The sequence below is a fragment of the Corticium candelabrum genome, chromosome 6, assembly GCF_963422355.1.
Source record: "Corticium candelabrum chromosome 6, ooCorCand1.1, whole genome shotgun sequence".
NCBI classification, from domain to species: Eukaryota; Metazoa; Porifera; class Homoscleromorpha; order Homosclerophorida; family Plakinidae; genus Corticium; species Corticium candelabrum.
The window spans coordinates 7,181,634-7,200,817 of NC_085090.1; the positions used below are offsets into that span (position 1 = coordinate 7,181,634).

The 19,184-nt window shown below is 41.6% G+C and overlaps 4 protein-coding genes across 4 annotated transcripts in view; 2 read left to right on the top strand and 2 right to left on the bottom strand.

The window, feature by feature from the left end:
- Positions 1-2,839: 2,839 nt before the first annotated feature.
- Positions 2,840-5,783, bottom strand: LOC134181413 (short-chain collagen C4-like). The gene is made up of 7 exons (XM_062648690.1): positions 5,694-5,783; positions 5,572-5,626; positions 5,450-5,489; positions 5,359-5,385; positions 3,875-3,892; positions 3,615-3,815; positions 2,840-3,531 (listed from the first exon to the last, which is right to left on the bottom strand). The coding sequence occupies exons 1-7, from the start codon at positions 5,705-5,707 to the stop codon at positions 2,957-2,959; spliced, it is 930 nt and encodes a 309-aa protein (XP_062504674.1). The 5' UTR covers positions 5,708-5,783; the 3' UTR covers positions 2,840-2,956.
- Positions 5,784-6,354: 571 nt separating this feature from the next.
- Positions 6,355-8,731, bottom strand: LOC134180673 (uncharacterized). The gene has a single exon (XM_062647854.1). It carries the CDS (start codon positions 8,715-8,717, stop codon positions 6,669-6,671), a length of 2,049 nt encoding a protein of 682 aa, XP_062503838.1. The 5' UTR covers positions 8,718-8,731; the 3' UTR covers positions 6,355-6,668.
- A 641-nt stretch (positions 8,732-9,372) lies between these two features.
- On the top strand, positions 9,373-16,193 carry LOC134180675 (2-amino-3-ketobutyrate coenzyme A ligase, mitochondrial-like). The gene is made up of 13 exons (XM_062647856.1): positions 9,373-9,449; positions 9,508-9,740; positions 10,581-10,670; positions 11,225-11,444; positions 12,543-12,639; positions 12,701-12,787; positions 13,158-13,240; positions 14,239-14,348; positions 14,581-14,682; positions 14,756-14,831; positions 15,642-15,689; positions 15,763-15,871; positions 15,936-16,193. Coding segments are annotated over exons 1-13 (1,266 nt in total). The 5' UTR covers positions 9,373-9,439; the 3' UTR covers positions 15,937-16,193.
- Positions 16,194-16,733: 540 nt separating this feature from the next.
- The window catches only part of LOC134180674 (uncharacterized), a 5,823-nt gene continuing 3,372 nt past the window's right edge, over positions 16,734-19,184 (top strand). Inside the window, exons 1-2 of the mRNA XM_062647855.1 lie at positions 16,734-17,390; positions 18,392-18,747. Coding sequence (XP_062503839.1) covers positions 17,231-17,390; positions 18,392-18,747 — 516 coding nt within the window. The 5' untranslated portion in view covers positions 16,734-17,230. The remainder of the gene's footprint in view (positions 17,391-18,391; positions 18,748-19,184) is intronic.

The following is a 19,184-nucleotide window of genomic DNA, read 5'->3' on the forward strand; positions in this document are numbered from 1 at the left end:
TTCCTTTTCAATGCAATTTCCAATTCCTTTTTCTGCTAGTGTATGCTCGTACATGCAAACATGTTCTATAGCCGCATGCGTGAAAAGGAGGGCCAATCGCATGTGTCTAGACAGAGACAAAAACAGTCAAACAAACAAAAAGACAAAAAACAGACAGACAAACAAACAAAAACAGTCAAATAAACAGAAAAACAAACAAACAAAAACAGTCAAACAAACAGACAAACAAAAACAGTCAAACAAACAGACAAACAAAAACAGTCAAACAAACGGATAAACAAAAAACAGTCGAATAGACAGACAGACAGACAGACAGACAACAAAACAGTCAAACAGACAGACAGACAGGCAGACAGACAAACAAACAAAAAAGGCAAACTAACAGAAGACAAACAGACAAACAGAAACAGTCAAACAGACAGACAGACAAACAAAAAAACAGTCAAACAAACAGACAGGAAAAACAGGCAGACAAACAGACAGACAGAAAACAAACCAACGGAAACAGTCAAACAAACAGACAAACAAAAACAGTCAAACTAACGGACAACCAAAAAACAGTCGAACAGACGGACAGACAGACAAACAAACAAACAAATAAACAGTCAAACAGACAGACAGACAGACAGACAGACAGACAGACAGACAAACAAAAAACAATCAAACCAACAGACAGACAAACAAACAACGTTAAAGCAGGGCGGCAGAGCTGGGGATCTGAGGAGGCTCGGGGATCCTAACTTCGAGCATGCACAACTTCTATTTCTTGTCAGCAAACAGTACCCTCGTAGTTCATGTACTCCGATGTCTTGTCATGCCCCACACCCTTCAACTTGAGAGTCGCTCCGCCGCGCCTGATGTATACACCCCGTAATACTTTCCATGGATCTGTTACAGCGGCGGAGCCGGGGGGCTGGGCAGCTCTGGCTCCTCCAACTTTGAGCCTCAACCTCTATTTTTGTTAGCCTCGTCCCCAGACTCTCTCGCGCTAGTCTTGTCCCGTGCCCGTATGGCAATTCCAGGCGCGAGAGAGTCTGGGATCATCCCGCCTACTTCCTGCCATATCTCCTTTCTAAATGCTCACTAAGTGTCACCCCCAACGTCATCAACTGTCACCCCAAACGTCATCAAGTGTTCCGTAACTTCAAAATCAAATTAGCGTTAGTCTAATCCAATAAACGTATCACAGTGGATGCTATGACCATGTTTGGTGTTTGTGGCATATCCAGCACTTGCAGACAACTGAAGCATGTTGAAAAGGTAAGTCTATGGAGTGTTGGTGACGGGTATCGTGTAGGCTTGTAGTCTGAGATTTACAATTGGCGGAGTGATGACTTTCTAGATAGTTCACACGCGGCCATTAGCGTTTGCGCGCAGACTAGACTCTGTAGCAAAAAGCGCGCAATGGCAAGGGAATGGGTTCATCTTGACATGAAACTACGGTCTGGAGGATCAACTTGAAGCTTCCAGGGTTATTCTTTCACGAAAAGATGTATTTGTTTTCATACTTGAAGACTTTTCGAACGGTAGACGGTAGTTTCATGTCAAGATCAACCCCTTTCCTTGCCATTGCGCGCTTTTTGCTACAGAGTCTAGTCTGCGCATAAACGCTCATGGCCGCTTGTGAACTACGTAGAAGGTCATCACTCCGGATCCGCCACTTTTAGATCTCAGACTACAAGCCTACACGAAACCCGTCACAAACACTCCATAGTCTTACCTTTTCAACATGCTTCAGTTGTCTGCAAGTGCTGGATATGCAAGAAACACCAAACATGGTCATAGCATCCCGTGTGATACGTTTATTGGATTAGACTAACGCTAATTTGATTTGAAGTTACGGGACACTTGATGACGTTGGGGGTGACAGTTGATGACGTTGGGGGTGACACTTAGTGAGCATTTAGTAAGGAGATATGGCAGGAAGTAGGCGGGATGATCCCAGACTCTCTCGCGCCTGGAATTGTTATACGGGCACCGGAAAAGACTAGCGCGAGAGAGTCGGGGGACGAGGCTGTAAGCAGACCAGAGCCGTAGACTTTGAGGCAAACAATAACCTCATAGTGTATGTACTCAGGTGTCCTTTCATGTCCCTCTTCCTCATCCCTAACCTGCGAGGTAGCCCTCCTCCTTCCTCCCCAACCTGCGAGTCTTCCGCCCCTGATTCTGTATACATGAAATGTACTTTCAGTTCGATAACATGTTGGTTTGATACGAAAATGGTCTTTATATTATCAAAACACAAAAGCAAACGTATATACAGTTTATTCCTTGTCTTCACGACATCTCACAGAGACTCGACATGATATCTGATAGTTTGGCTCCTCAATCCTTCTGGCATGCATGGCTCGAACGCCCATGTCAGCCAGTGTCTCTCTGTCGCAATTAACGAACCAGTATCCCTCCACCTCGAACTCTCGAAATGTATATTCGTACTGTTCTAGTGAACGACTTCGTCTGTATTGAATGACATGATGCATTTCTGCGGATTGTCATCGTCATACAGTCTCTGTCCGCTTTGTAGTTGTTCTAGCCTGGTTTTCTCTTTCTTGTATTCGACTTCCGACTTTGCTAGACTCGTACCAGACCCTCTCGCGCCGTCGTGCCCGGTTCTCGTCTAACACGACAACGCTGCCCATATAGGGTCTGAGATCATCCCGCCTACCGTTTATGCTATTAGGTGATGAAATTAGCTCGTATGTCACCAAGCAATAGGCCGTTAATACTATTAGTGTAATAGTTATTCTCATGTGTCACACGGAGTGTCTTGCAACCGACTTGACGTTATTGACTTATCTAGTAGTAGAAGTAGTTGATATCAAAACTGCACAAGCTATTACAAGTGAATTATTGCGTTCATACTGTTTTAGCTGCAAAGATATTTAGTGCATGCACATATGCATCTTATTATTGTTGTGTTGTGGTTTTATGTTACCACTTGAACTGTTCTCGCCGCTTACTTGAGACACACAGAGCAGGTCAGCTCTCGACCATGGACGTAGGGAGGGCAAGGAAGTGATCCACATACAGCCTCAACAGGGTAAAATGCATTACCATCGTTATCAGAGCTACTTCCAACTGTTCCCTCTGCGTTGTAGTCGACACAGTGGTACATGCTTCTTCCTGAATGACTATATCGTTCTGCCATGAGATATCCATAATATGCTCTACTCCATCCACTGGGACAGATGTTTTTTGCTGGTAACATGAACTGAGTGTTCTTAGTGGCAGCGTAACACACAGCACAAGGAACATCGTGGTCATGTAACCCTCTGTTGATAAACAGATAAATTTCTTGATCAAATTCATACTCTGCTCCATAAATGTAACTTGCTCCTTGAATACCGCTTCTGTAATTTCCCCATGTAGGATCAAGCGGAAGACACTGAGTGTTAGCTCCACCTCCGCCTTGACTCCATTTTGATCCAGCAGCGACTCCAGAGTAGAGAGTGTGTACTCCATGAGCCGAGCATTTCTTCCTTCCCCATTGAATGTAAGTAACACCACTCGTACCTGTTGGATCACGAGCAGCTGCAACAGCAAAACAATAGACACGGTGGATTGGAACCAAGCTAGCATAATTTATTAATAGGAAAGTGAAATATGAAACTTACGAGTTCCAGCCTCTCCTTTAGCACCTTTGATTCCAGCTGGTCCAACGTCTCCTCTACCTCCTTTTGAACCTGCTGGACCGGGTCTGCCAGGTTTACCCTTTCCTTTACGACCTTTGGGTCCGGTTGGCCCAATATCTCCTTTTTTGCCTTTTCCACCTCTTTTCCCAGGAATGCCTGAAATACCAGGATCGCCACGAATTCCTAATAACATTTAATTAACTATTTTACGTACACTCAGTAAATAAACAATTTAATTTTACCATCACGACCAGGTAGACCTAAAAACAAAGTGAAATTTTGTTAATATTAATACAAAAATAGGTTCTCTAAATTCTCATTCTTTAGAATATAATAATAATTTATTTTTATCTCACCACATCTGGTGTAGTTCCCTCATAGGTGCAACATAAAACACACGCACATGCAGACAAATGACATCACTAACACACAAAATCACTCAACCTACGCGTAAAATATTGCCATCTATTACTCTCTAGGTAAGGATGCGACGATTCTAAAACGGTCGCTCATACAAAAGTATCCGAACATGAACTATCCAGATTTCTTTTATATCAGTAAAAATCTCTGAGCCACCTAACACTCGACTGTAAACGGTCCGAATGGTAGCCAGACTACTAAAGCTCACACTAGACGTCTCAAAAGCCGTATACTGGCAAGTAAAAAACGCGATTTAGTCTTTCACATCTCGCTTTTATCATCCAGGCTAGCGCATCACTCAAACAGCTACAACGACGAGAGTCTTACCAAACGATTCGCTCTTGTCCGAGGAATTGCACTGACCCAACAGCTAGAACTGTGCGAAGTCCACCTAACTAGTATCAGTCAGCTGCTGCTACGCGATCTACGTACGACTTACTCAACGCCATGTTGTTCCGTTCACCTGTGTAGTAATTATATACCTATTATTAGCTGGTGGAAACTGTACGGTTTGGGACCTTAGAGCTGCCACTTCCACAGTGCTTACAGTTGAGTGTACTAGTAGTTGAACGTTGATGGGAGTTGTTTATTGATGCAATCAATATTGTTACGTCAAGCTGCAAGCGTCATTTCCATCTTCACCTCCACACACATGTACTCACCGTAGCAACACAGATTGGAGCGAGACAAAAACCACTTCATCTACGTAACTAAAAATTAATGTAACAAGTATAAAAACATTTTGAAAAAATGATGGGTATTTAGGGATCGGTATGTACTTAGTGCATGCTCATCTCTTACGTACATAATCTCTAGACATAAATTAATTGGTTGCGGCAGTTTCAATCTAAAAGCAGTCACAGGAGATGACCCATCCCTACATACCCATCATTTTCTCAAAATGTTTTCATACTTGTCATATCCAATACCTGTCCAGGATAACTACGTCAACCTATTAGCAATGCTGTAGTCCTCTCACAAGATCATTTCTTAATTGTGTAAGAAATTTAGCCTGTAGTATTTTCATCTTAACAGATGCCTTAGCAAATCCAGGAATTTTTTCCACTATAGGGTCTCTTTGACTCATACCAAGCCCACGACACCTTAGCCAGTAAATTATTAAATTTAGAGTCAGAGCATGCTCTTTGTGTGTCATGCTTTAGTTGCACTTAGTAAATTGAAACCATAAACGAATCCACTTTAATTAATTAATTAAACAACAACAACTCAATTCGTGACACTGCAGTACCAAAGACATATTTATCATGATAATCATAATCAATTAGTTAATTCTAGTGCATCAAACCATCTCTTCCAGGTATTCCAGGTAGACCTATGTACACAATAAATATCAAATAATACGTTACCGCAAAAACTACACCTTGTAAACATTTTACCTGAACACGTGCAACTTTCCGTACTACCAGTAGGATTGTCCTGCAAATTAATTAATTAACGAAAGTGACTGAAATAAAATAAACACTAAGAAGGTCGCATGAAAAAGTTACTACATACTTACTTCTTGAGTATTGACCAAAGTTAGATTTACAATAACCATAGAAAGCGTGATAATCCTTCCTCCCAAAAAAACAAAACTATTGCTACAACTGTTACTGACAAGAAAGCTGTGATCGTGCTTGCTTGAGAACGGTCATTCTTGTTCCTATCTGTAGGGCTTGTCACACTAGTCTTGTGTCAGAGTTGTTGTTGTCAGAGTTGCCAGCGTCCGAGTCTCTCGTCTAGACAGCTAGTAAACTCTGTCTCTCTCTGATTCGTGCACGCTTTATATACTCGTGAGTGCACTGTAAGTTACTCTCCTTATAAGGACATCTCTCTGCATGAGAAATTTAGTCGCCACTCAGATCTATAGCTACTAAGTTATTTGTTGACAGTCTGCATGGTTAACATACTGTACAAACCACAAGTAACCAAATATGGATCAAAGTGATCGCCTTATAGAGAGAGGAACGACTTGTAATCATCAGAAGTTGCAGCAGAATGTTTTTATAGGAGCGCTCTGACATGCGTTGCAGTACTAAAAATATAGTGGCGATTGTAGCTAACGAGCAACGCTTCTACAACAAACAGAAGGTCCCTAACAAGGTAGAAACGTTTGACACTGTGTATGTAACAAGTGCCAAACATGCAATGCACAACAAAAAAGAGAACATATCCTAGTCACATGTGTGAAAACGAGCGCCAATTGCGTGTGTATCTAGACGGAAGAGCATTCTCTGGTTCATGCGTGCTTGCGCGCGCGTGTGTGTGTGCGTGTGTGCGTGCGTGTACACACTGATCACCCTTTCAATATGGCATATACTTTGTTACTATTCCAACCATACAAATACAGAGATTTGAATAGTGCATGAGGCACAAATGTCATTCCCAGATCAATTAGGATACAAGCTATCATAACCCTTACAAAAAAAACTCACAGTATTCCGTCATATAACAGATTACCTAGAAACATCAGTCTCAGCCTCACAGAAAGCAGACTCTTCACTATCACAACTACTCATGATCAGCACATTTCCAGTCGATACCAAAACACTATGATAAAATACAGTCTCCACTATCAAACACAAACACAAACATTCAGTCTCTCTCTGTGTGTCTTCAAGACGTCTGGCTTGACATGATGGCAGACAGTTTGGCTCCAGACGGAAAATTTCCATCCTTTACAGCACACTCGATCCTTCTGGCGTGCATCGCTCGAACGCCCATGTCATTCAGTGCCTCTCGGTCACAGTCAACGAGCCAGTATCCCTCCACCTCAAACTCTCGAAATTTCTGCTCATACTGTTCTAGCTTCAATCCCTTCAGCAAGTGAACGACTTCGTCTGTACTGAATGACATGATGGTTCGTTGTGGATTCTCATCGTCGTACACTTTCCTTCTCCTTTGCAGTACTTGAAGCTTCTTTCTGTCATCTTCGTACTCGGTTTCCAACTTTGCCAGTTGTTGTTTCAACTCGCGATTCCTTTTCTCCTCTGCCTCTAATTCATCTCTCAACTCACTCAACTGATCCCGTCCTCTCTCCATCTGTACATACGCTCCATCGTCAGATACACTCGTTTGTTTCTCAGTGTATCGGGGTTTAGGCTTTGGATGCACCTGTGGCTTCGGTTTTGCTGTCACAGGTGGTGGCATCGGAGATCGTTCACCTTTGGGTTGGATTGGAGGTGGAGAAGGATTTGCTACTGGGCTTGGAGGTTTAGCCTTGCTTCTCTTTCCTAGAATTTTGTGCTGTATACCTTTCATGAAACCAATAATGTGCTTTGCATTTGCTGGTGGACTGCCTGAAGATCTTGGAATCAATAAAGGTTTTCTCATTGGCACTTCAACCATCGTCGCACGTCGAGGAAGAACTGGAGGCGGCGGTGAATCCTTTCTGCTCTTCTTGCCCAGTTGATCCAAGACTGACTGCGGCACTTGCCGTTTCAGTTGATCCAGTTGGTACTCGAGAGCAGCATTCTCGAGGTTGATATTTCGTTTGGCTAACGGCGGCTCGCACTGCTTCACAACGAGAGCGTCTTCATTGGTGCTACTTCGAAATGCCTCATAGAAGTGAACTTCGCCCAGACTCGTGCTGTTCGACGACGGGCTCTGCATCAACTTGTCTTTAGGCGCAAACACTACAGCAATGCGATCATACTCGTGAGTCGGTATCAACTGATAACTCAGTTTGATCGACTGCAAACGCTCGTACATGACTTCAGGTCTGGGAGGCACCTTGACCACCGGCAACGGGTCTTCATACAGCATAGCACTCTCCTCGTCCTTCCCTATCCGCGGGAGACTCCAGAAGTCGACCAAACCGTACAGAAGATGAGCGTGGTCATCGACAGTGTTCGGACGCGTGTCGTCACTTTTCACTGCAAAATGCACCGGCTGTTTGTTGTTGACCGGCACTGCAAACACTCTACCCGTCTTGATATCATTAGCAATCACGAAGTAACGCTTCTCCAGTTTCTGCAATTGCATCTTGATTGCTGGTCTCGGCGGTGGCCTCATCCCGGTGAATTTATCCACAGGTTCTCGCCGGTGATGCATCCTCACTCTCCGAGGCAACGACAACTGGTGCAAAATCTCGACAGCCAAATACCTCTCTCTCACCGGCGCCGATGTGCTAAAATTCGCCTCTAAATCGATAGGAAAGCGGTAGTGCTCGATAGCGATCTGCTGCAGTTGATGACTAAAGTACTTCCGGATCCCACACACCACAGACCCATATGTCGGGTCCTCATCGAAGCTCGTCAACTCCACTTCGTCTCCTTCATCGACCTGATATCCGTCGGGTAAAAGAAGACAACAAGTGGCAAAAACCGAAACCGGCTGGGGGTTGGCTGTGTACGCGTGGCGCACCGTCGGATACCTCTGATCGTCCAGCCACGAATTATCGGGCAGCAGCTCGAAATCGAGACTACAATTGAGTGGAATCTTTATCTCGCTCTTCGTATCCTCTCTCACAGCGCCGATCACCTCTTCCTCGACGAGAAAATGGAAGCGGATTTTCTGACCCGGAACGAGAGATTCCTCTTTCGTCTCGCCCAACAGGCTCTCGATGATTTCGACGTCTGCCGGTAGATTGTAGCTCTGGAGAAGCTCGGAGATAGTGAATTTCTCGCCGGGAAGGTACGAACGCCGCGTCGGCGTCGACGCCATAATCGTATGACAGAGTTGTCAGCGTCCCGGATGTGGAGGAGTTTAGGATGCATTATTCTAGCTAGTAGTTTGTGCGTGAGTACCTCCGTTCGCTTAGCTAATTTAGTGTAAAAATTGTTCGTACGGTATCTTTCTATGAAATAATATTATAATGACGGTGGGTGGTAAGTCACGTGATTAGAGGCGGAGCTAACCAAATGTTGCTGTGTACACGTATGTAGCAGTAAGCAATCTTTTTCTAGGGATTATATTGGAGCTATATATATATATATATATATAATGTAATAACATACTTATAAAATATATATTAATTATTTTAATTTTTAATTTTTTTATATATCTGTTTACCAATCACGTGACTAGAACGGTAGAGGCGGAGCTAACCGATTTTCTACAATTTGTTTCTTTACAATTCTATGCTATGCTTGTTGGTGAGTCTCTCGAAGACGACTATCTGCTTATACATAAACAATCGAATAAAATCTGTCTACAAGTCACGTGACCAGGCAAAAGGCGGAGTCAACCGATTCTGTTGCTACAATACCGTGTAGACAGATAAGATTTAAGTTAAGATCGTATTCGAGACAGCATTGCATAGAATTGCAAAAATTGCAACAGTTGTACATCCAATGCAATCATACTGTACAGGTCACGTGACTAAACAATCTCAACTCGAGAGGTGGGGCTAAACAATCTTGTAGCAATCCTTCTCTAGCAAGGCAATGCTTATCGGTCAGATGTTTGCAAACAGTCTTATCTGATTCAATTTCTCTAACCAATTTTCGTCTAGCTCGACTGTTCCGTCGGGGCTCCTTCATGAGTCTCCTCGGTCTGCATGCTCGGTCTGCAGCCGGTTGGGCTCACATGCGGAGAGAGCTGACCGAAGAATTGGACCTGATCAGGTCGTCTGGCCTGTGGAAGTCCGAGCGAGTGATCACGACTCGTCAGGAGGCTCTGATCGGAGTCGGAGACCGCGAGGAGAGAGTCCTCAACTTCTGTGCCAACAATTATCTCGGACTCTCTGTAGGTGATCGGGATAAGTGTAGTGTGTGTCGAGCAATGCGTGATGTCGGGCTGTCAGGCCGATGGGACCCATGCGGAACGACTTTGTTTTGCAAAACTAGGAAATATAGTAAAATGCGGGGGCGTGGCAGTAATTTTTGCAAAACGTGGGTGATTATTGCAAATTTGTTAATTTTTTAATTTTTAGGCAATGACCTTAAGTGCTTAGATGCTATCTCACCAAGAGTCGTGTTTACGATGTAAAGTGTATTGTTTGATTGTAAAAATATATTATTTATTTAATTAGTTATATCTAAACCGGAAATAGATGCCAGTGAGTGTATGTACATGTACACTTACAGAAAATGGTCTAGCCACGGCCACCTCTGACATGTTGGTCTCTCTGTGATGTCGTCATGCACGTGGCTTTTATGGCTTTAGTGTATACAGCATGTGGATTTGTTTGAGAGAGAAGACCTTCAGATGTGTGATTGTGGCTAATGTGTACATTAATTTGATTAGTGAAATGTAGCAAAACGGGAGTATGTTGCTATACTGAATTGTTGATGAATAGTGTGTGTCAGAAAATGGGTCTGTTTGTCTGTCTCTGTCTGTTTGTCTGTCGATCTGTCTGTTTGTTTGTCTGTCTTTCTGTCTGTCTGTTTGTCTGTTTGTTTATTTGTTTGTCTGTCTGTCTGTGTGTCTGTTTGTTTGTCTATCTGTCTGTGTGTCTGTTTGTTTGTCTGTCTCTCTGTCTGTCTCTGTCTTTTTGTCTGTCTGTGTTTGCCTGATTTTTACTGCTGCTAGTGCATATGTTACATACTGCAGTAGTGCTGCTTGATTTTGTCCGATTTATTGCAGTCGCATCCAGACGTGATACAAGCTGGCAAGAATGCACTTGACAGTCACGGAGCTGGACTCAGCTCGGTTCGCTTCATATGTGGAACACAGGTTAGTCATTGCAGAGGGACAGACAGACAGATGAATGGACAGACAGACAGACAGACAGACAAATAGAGGGACAGACAGACAGATGAACAGACAGACAGATGAACAGACAGAGAGACAGACAGATGAACGGACAGACATATAGACAAACACAGAGGGACAGACAGACAGACAGACAGACAGACAGACAGACAAACATATGGATAGACAGACAAACAAACAGACAGACAGGCAGACAGATAGACAAACATATGGACAGACAGACAGACAGATAGAAATACATACAGACAGACAGACAGACAAACAGACAAACATATGAATGGACAGACAAACAAACAGACAGACAGACAGACAGACAAACATATAGACAGACAGGCAGGCAGACAGACAGACAGACAGACACATGGACAGACACATCGACGGACATGCACATAGACAAACAGCTACAAAGCTTTTAAGGAGTGCTTCTCATCAATTCATTTGATATTGCAAAGTCTCTAATGGCTCGTTTGTGCTTTAAATAATTAATTAATTAAATTATTTTTTCCTTATTTTAGGACATCCATGTTATTCTCGAGCAGAAAATATCGGCTTTTCATTCTCGAGACGACACAATTGTTTACGCCAGTTGCTTTGACGCAAACGCTGGATTGTTTGAAGCTTTGTTGGGTCCAGATGATGCAGTAATCAGTGATGAGCTCAACCACGCTTCTATTATCGATGGAATACGATTGTGTAAGGCAAAGAAATATCGATACCAGCATAAGGACATGCGAGGTGAGAGCGAAGTTTGTGTTGTGATGGAACCCTGATGTTACTTTGTTCACTTGTTCATCTGTACTGCTTGGATTGTGTTGATGTGTGGGTATGTTGTGTGTATGTGTTAGTCCAGGGTTCTAGCCAGGCATGCTAATATCGGCTTTACACTAGACGATTTGACTCCAACCAAATTGACTCAAGTCTGGCCTGTGCTAATTTGGCATGATTGGTGGTGCATTTAGACTATCTGGGCTAACTAGGCGTGGTGGTGCGTTTGGCATGCTTTGTGCAAGCACATGAAGAAGACATTACTGTTTTTACTTCTGATCTTATTTTGTCGATTCCGGTGCAAAACCTTTCTAAAAGACTCTTTGACATGTTCATCAAAGTCTTCAAGGTTGCGAATATGGAACGAGAAATACAGGAATATGCAGAAGGAAATATACTACAGTAGGACACCACTTATCCGACGCTCAGTTATTCAACAGCACGGATTATCCGACGGTGCATGGCTTGTCTGAACTGCAAGGCTGTGCGCATGCTAGGATTCCTGTGTGTACAGTACTGTATCTGTGATCCATGTGTCGTCAAATTAAATGTGAAGCTCTAGAAACAGTTCTTTAGTATCTGGAAGAACAACCTGAAGTTTCAGTAAGCACAATGGTCCTACTGAGTGGGCTGCTGATGAAAACTACAGCAAGAAGAGCGAAAGCGTTGATCCAGACTAAGATCAGACCAAGACAAGTAGGAGAAGAAGATTTTCTGTGATTATTCAGAAATGTAACAGTAGAGTTGTTTTAAGAAAGCTATCTAGGCTTTCATTGAATTGTTTGGATGGACAAGACAAGCTAGAGATGGACAAAGCCATTCATAGTTCTATTCATTAATTAAAACGAAGAACAGTAGGAAAGTAGAACTTTTAGTACTGCAGCAAGTGATGTAAGTAGTGACGTTTGATGACAATAAAACAAATCTGTCTGTCTGTCTGTTTGGCTGTCTGTCTGCCTGTCTGTCTGTTTGTTTATTTATCCATATGTCTGTTTGTCTGTTTGTTTGTTTGTCTATATGTCTGTATGTCTGTCTCTCTAATTTTTATTCCTTTCTGTTTGTGTCCAGATTTACGTGACAAATTACAACAAGCCAAAGATGCTCCAAGAAAGATGATTGCTACTGACGGAGTCTTCAGCATGGATGGCGACGTGGCAAGTCTCAGGCATAGCAGATAACATATCTACCTCTAGTTGCTCTCCTAATGCTCATTTCATTGTCAATAGGGAGATTTGTGATTTAGCTGATGAGTATAATGCCATTGTGATGGTCGACGAATGTCACGCAACTGGCTTTCTTGGAAAAACTGGCAGGTGTGTGTGTGTGTGTGTGTGTGTGTGTGTGTGTGTGTGTGTGTGTGTGTTTGTTTGTATGTGTATTGGTGTTTGTGTGTGTTTGTTTGTGTATATGGGCATGTTTGTCTGTGTGTTTGTTTGTGTGTTTGTGTGTGTTTGTTTGTATGTGTGTGTTTGTTTGTATGTGTGTTTGTTTGTGTGTGTGTGTGTGTGTGTGTGTGTGTGTGTGTGTGTGGTGTGTGTGTGTGTGTGTGTGTGTGTGTGTGTGTGTGTGTGTGTGTGTGTGTGTGTGTGTGTGTGTGTGTGTGTGTGTGTGTGTGACTACAAAATGCTGCATAATCAGTTTATTATTTTGGTGATGGTAATTGTGGTGATTTTGTCATTATAGAGGGACAGAGGAGCTACTTGATGTTGCTGGTCGAGTCGATATCATCAATTCTACACTGGGAAAAGCTATGGGAGGAGCAGCAGGTGTGTGTGTTTGTGTGTGTGTGTGTGTGTGTGTGTGTGTGTGTGTGTGTGTGTGTGTGTGTGTGTGTGTGTGTCTGTGTCTGTGTCTGTGTCTGTGTCTGTGTCTGTGTCTGTGTCTGTGTCTGTGTGTGTGATTGTGGGTTTGGTTTGTTTGTGTGTGTGTGTGTGTGTGTGTGTGTGTGTGTGTGTGACTGTGTTTTTTTGTTTGTGTGTGTTTGTGTATGTGTGTATACCAAACCAAGTGTTCTATGGACAGTTGTTAATTGCCAAGAGAAGAACTGGTGGCTAAAAACTTAGATATAAAGACATGCTGTGTCACCGTCTGCAGAATGTGGGCATCAATCAGGACAATTGGGAGTCACTGGCATCTGATTGTTTGGTTTGGAGGAAGAAAGTGTCATCTGGTCTGAAGAAGTTTGAGGATGAGAAAATGAAAAAATTAGAAGAACGACGACACATACACCAGCAAATGGCTCAAAGAGTAATTACAAGTCTATGTGTATGCGCCATCTGCCATTGCGATTGTCATTCTCGTATTGGTCTCTATGCACATGAACAAGCACACAAGCGATGGTTGAACTCTAATCAGTAGAGAAGCCGTGAACTTGTCCACGAGTAGCGGACAATGAATGAATGAATGAATGAATGAGTGTGTGTGATTGTGTGTGATTGTGTGTGTTTGTTTGTTTGTGTGTGTCTGTGTGTGTCTGTGTGTGAGTGCATGTGTGTGTTGTGTGTGTGAGTGTGTGTTGTGTGTGTGTGTGTGTGTGTGTGTGTGTGTGTGTGTGTGTGTGTGTGTGTGTGTGTGTGTGTGTGTGTGTGTGTGTGTCACTGTGTGTGTGTGCGCGCCTGTGTGTATGTGTGAATAATCTCATAGAATTTTACCAACTTCGTAAATTTTGTACCAATAGATGCTAATTCATAATTCATATATTATTACATTTCTGTGCAGTCCGTACGATTGATATCAACATGTAGCATGTATTGCCGTTTTGCAGGTGGTTACACAACTGGACACAAGGAGATTGTCTCACTGTTACGTCAGCGATCAAGACCCTATCTGTTCTCCAACTCTCTGCCTCCCCCAGTTGTAGCCCAAGCAAGCAAAGTATGTACCAACAAGCAGTACAATTGCTATGCATGCACATGTACATATACGTGCACACACGCACACACACACACACACACACACACACACACACACACACACACACACACACACACACACACACAAACACACACACATTGATGCTGTGACTCATTGATATTAATTAACAAATTAAATATTTTGTCACGTATTTAATTTATTTTCTGTTAATTATATTGAGTGTTTTATTTAGGTGTATGATTTATTAATGATGAGTTCTGAATTGCCTGAGAAAGTGGCCAGGAATACGAGCCAATTTCGTTCCCGGATGAAAGCAGCGGGCTTTACTATCTCGGTTTGTTGATTAGTTTGGCATGTTGCATTGCAGTTGGCGCTTAAGTGTGTACGTATCGTGCCATGTTTGTTAGGGAGATGATCATCCAATATGTCCAGTCATGTTAGGTGATGCTAAATTGGCAACTGAAATTGCTAACGAAATGTTGGGTGAGGCGGTTTAACTTAATTATTTGTTGTATGCATGTTGTTACATTTGGTATTAAAAGTGTTGGAGGCTTTTATGTTTATGTATTCCTGAAGATACACAGACAGACAGACCGACCAACAGACAGACAAGACAGGCAGATGGACAGACAGACAGACAGACAGACAGACAGACAGACAGACAGGCACACACACACACACACACACACACACACACACACACACACACACACACACACACAAGCGCACACTCGCACGCACATACGCATGAGCAAACACAACTAAAGATCCTAAATGTCCAGAGCTGCCTCTCAAAGATTATGCCCCCAGCTGTTAAGCTGGCCCTGTGTGTTACTCAGGAACTCTAGGCCTGCTCTAGCAAACTCCTGGTGCCGAGCCAGGCACTCGCAGCAGCACCGACTTGTGAAGCCAACTGTGGTGAGAGCACCCGAAGTCTCACCAGGACCCCAGTGGCTGATGTCACGTGACAGCCAATGGCCGCTTAGGACCCCAGTCAATGACCAGGTACTCATTTATACTCTTGAGTTGAGAGAAGCAACTGTGTGTTAGTTTCTTGCATAAGGACATTGTGCCATAGCCCGCCGTCACTGTGACTTGAACTTGCGACCCTTCAAGGTCCCGGATGTAAACACTCCATACGATGACTCTCTAACCAACTGAGCTATCGCATCACATACAGACACACACGCACACACACACACACACACACACACACACACACACACACACACACACTGACAAAACTGAAAATCTCTAAAAGTAGATTATAATTTAATAATTCTTTTTGTATAGATCTTGGCATTTTTGTCATTGGCTTCAGTTATCCAGTCGTCCCAAAAGGTTGATCAACCCCCAACAACCAATGCCAACCTAGCATGTTAATCACTTACGTCTGTACATTAAATGTCAACAGGTAAAGCAAGAATTCGAGTTCAGCTGTCGGCTGTTCACTCCCTAGAAGACGTCGATCGATGTGTCGATGCATTCATTGAGATCGGAAAGAAGAAAGGCATCATTCCATAGTATGGCTGTTGATGGTACTCTGTAGCTCATTTTTTGCATGTAACATGTTGTATTGTTTTGCAGATCTGTTCATATGTCACAGTAATGTTATGAGGACGGTTATAGAAGGGAAATTTAGTTGACAGTTTAGTGGGAAGTGATAGCGAATGTCTTGCTTTTAGTAGAGCAAGACGTTGGATGAACGACAACTTAGAATGATGCATGTTGCAGTATTATATAAATTGAGCTGCTACAGTTGTGAGTAGGTGTTTGTGTGTGTGTGTGTGTGTGTGTGTGTGTGTGTGTGTGTGTGTGTGCATGTGTTTGTTCAATACATATATTTTCAACATTGAAATCTATATTCAACACAACTAAGCAACTCTACTGTCCCAATCGCACGAGATCTCTACCAAAAACTAAAAACTATATATGTCTGTTTGTCTGTCTGTCTGTCTGTCTGTGTCTTGTCTGTCTGTCTGTGTCTTGTCTGTCTGTCTGTGTCTTGTCTGTCTGTCTGTGTCTTGTCTGTCTGTCTGTCTGTCCGTCTGTCTGTCCGTCTGTCTGTCCATCTGTCTGTCCGTCTGTCTGTCCATCTGTCTGTCCGTCTGTCTGTTCGTCTGTCTTCACTGTCTTAACATTAATGTTAACTATAACAAAATGTTCTCCCCATAGTCCAAGACAAATGCTAATGTGGTAATTAAACACTGAATGTCTCTATTAATGACAACTAAAGAACAAGAAACTGAAAAATGTCTGTCTGTCTTCTTGATAACATGAATGGATGGATGGACATTAGTACGTGCATGGCCACTGTATGCATTTCCCTTGACAGCAGTAGGTTATCAGCATATACCAGCGTACAAACAATTTGTACTCGCTCTAGTGACCAATCATGGTTGTCAAAACCACGTGACATGATACAATTGTTTATGTAATCAGAACAACACGATCCTTGAAAATTTTGTGTGATATTTCAGAAGTAGGTTGTGCACAATTTTTATTTTTAAATTTTTATTATTTACTTATTTAGTTTTTTTTGTTAATTCTATTTATTCTTATTATTTATTTATTTACGTTATTTTATTGTATTTTACTTTTACTTTTATTTGCTCTAATTTATTTATTTTTGTATTTTTATTTTATTTTCAATTTTCAATTTTTATATATATTTTATTTATTTTAAACTTTTATTTTAATATATTCTTTGTTTATTTATCTTTTTTAAATAAATTATTTTATCTATTTTTAATTTATTTAAAAAACAAATTTCCATAAGACAGTCATACAAAGATCCCGGATGTTTTGATCGTCCGCTCTCAATCGTCATGGTTTCTCGTCATTGCAGCCTACCGACCCTCTTCTAGCAACATTTTCAGCGAATGGGTTGCACGGACAGCAAGATCGGCGACACAGCCACTGCACTGTCGCAACTCCGCGCCTCCACGACGTCACAGACTTGCAGTCACGTGGACGTCCGTACCGGCGCTCGCGTTGAGACGACCGTCTCCGAACACGACCCCGTCGTCATCATGATATTTGGTAAGAATTTACGCGTTGGCGCGAAACAGGCAGCGCCGATTCTAGAGAGTGGGCGTGGCGTGAAATTGTAGGGTGTGGGCGTGGCTTAATATGTAGGATGTGTAGCTATTTGTAGCGTATGACAGTCAGCTGCTGCTACATGGTAATTACATTTGTGGATGAACGTATTAATAAAAAACAAAATAATAAATAGATTTTAAATTTTTTTACTAATTTCAATAATTAATTTGTTTACGATTTTTAATTGTATAGTTAAGATATTTTTTAACTTTATCAATTGAAGTCAGTCAGTTTCAGCCCGAATTAGACTTTAAAATATCTTAATTGCACAATTAAAATTTGTAAATAAATTAATTATTGAAATTAGTAAAACAATGAATATTTCTTGTTGTTCTTTTTACTTGACGCAGTTTTTCAATCGCAATTGTTGTAGCAGTGTGTTGCCAGTATTGTATTAGTTAAAGCTATTGATATCAATAAAGTTGTTAGGACATAAATCAATATGTTTTTATATAATATTATTTTGTTTTCTATTTTATAAAATTAGTAAATAATTGTTAATAAATTAGAGTGTTTAGTTAGGGTAATTAATAACTTATACAAATTTATTAATTCAATACTATATTATTAATTACATTTTCAAAATTATTAATGCAATAATCTGTTATTATAAATATGTAATATATAATAAATTATTAAATTAATAAATTTGTATAAATTATAAATACTTAATATATAATAAATTATTAAATCAATAAATTTGTATAAATTTTTAATGCAAATAATAGTTTAAGAATAGATCCAAATGTCCATCTGTCTGTATGCTGTCTGTCAGTCTGTTGCACGGTTGGTTGATTAGTCAATTGGTCAGTCGGTCAGTCAGTCGGTCGGTTGGTCATGCAGTTGCTTGGTCTATTTCTCTGTCAGTGTGTGTGTCTCTGAATAGAGCAGTAAATAAGAATCAATGAAAATAACCGCAGATTTCTTCTCGTTCTGTAAAGGTGGACCTGGAACAGGCAAAGGCAAGGTCATCGAGCATCTTCGTTCGACGTTCGGTTTCCAACTCATAAACGGCGAAGACTTGATAGTGCGCGGGATACCCAAAAAACTGAAGATTTCGCGTAACATTGTGTTGAAAACGCATGAGGACATAAAACTGTTGCTGGACGACGAACCTCATCATTTGTCATTGGAATGGCTGTGCAAGATGGTGAGTCAGGAAATAATGGATCGGCAAGTGAAAGAGATGCGGAATGTTTATTTGGTCGATTTGATGCCGAACTTGAAGTTCATGTTGAAGAATGAACATTTGGTGAAGGAGGATTGTGCTGCGGCAATAAACGAGTTTGAAGCAAAGGTAATTGAGTCAGTAATCTTGGTGTATATTGAAGTATACAGACTGTCTTTTACAGTATGTGACTCTATGTGTGTCAGTGTGGTTACATGTTGTGTGTAGTTTTGTTTGTTTGTTTGTGACTGTCTTTTTGTCTGTTTGTTTGTTTGTTTGTTTGTGAATGTTTGGTTGTTTGTTTGTGAATGTTTGTTTGTTTGCTTGTTTGTTTGTTTGTGAATGTTTGTTTGTTGTTTGTTTGTGACTGTCTGTTTGTTTGTTTGTTTGTGGCTATGTTTGTTTCTTTGTTTGATTGTTGTTGTTTTGTTTTTTGTTCATTTGTTTGTTTGTGACTATCTGTCTGTCTGTTTGTTTGTTTGTTTGTAACCATGTCTGTTTGTTAGTTAGTTAGCTAGTGACTACTGTGTTTTGTGTGTGTGTGTGTGTGTGTGTGTGTGTGTGTG

Excerpts from the sequence above, each read along its gene's own strand:
- LOC134180673 (XM_062647854.1), bottom strand. The coding sequence starts at position 8,717 with ATGGCGTCGACGCCGACGCGGCGTTCGTACCTTCCCGGCGAGAAATTC.
- LOC134181413 (XM_062648690.1), bottom strand. Across the intron at positions 5,490-5,571 it reads CTTTGGTCAATACTCAAGAA|GACAATCCTACTGGTAGTAC; the intron begins GTAAGTATGTAG and ends ATTAATTTGCAG. Across the intron at positions 3,532-3,614 it reads TAAAGGAGAGGCTGGAACTC|CTGCTCGTGATCCAACAGGT; the intron begins GTAAGTTTCATA and ends TTGCTGTTGCAG.
- LOC134180675 (XM_062647856.1), top strand. Across the intron at positions 11,445-12,542 it reads CCAGCATAAGGACATGCGAG|ATTTACGTGACAAATTACAA; the intron begins GTGAGAGCGAAG and ends GTTTGTGTCCAG. Across the intron at positions 15,690-15,762 it reads TTATCCAGTCGTCCCAAAAG|GTAAAGCAAGAATTCGAGTT; the intron begins GTTGATCAACCC and ends AAATGTCAACAG.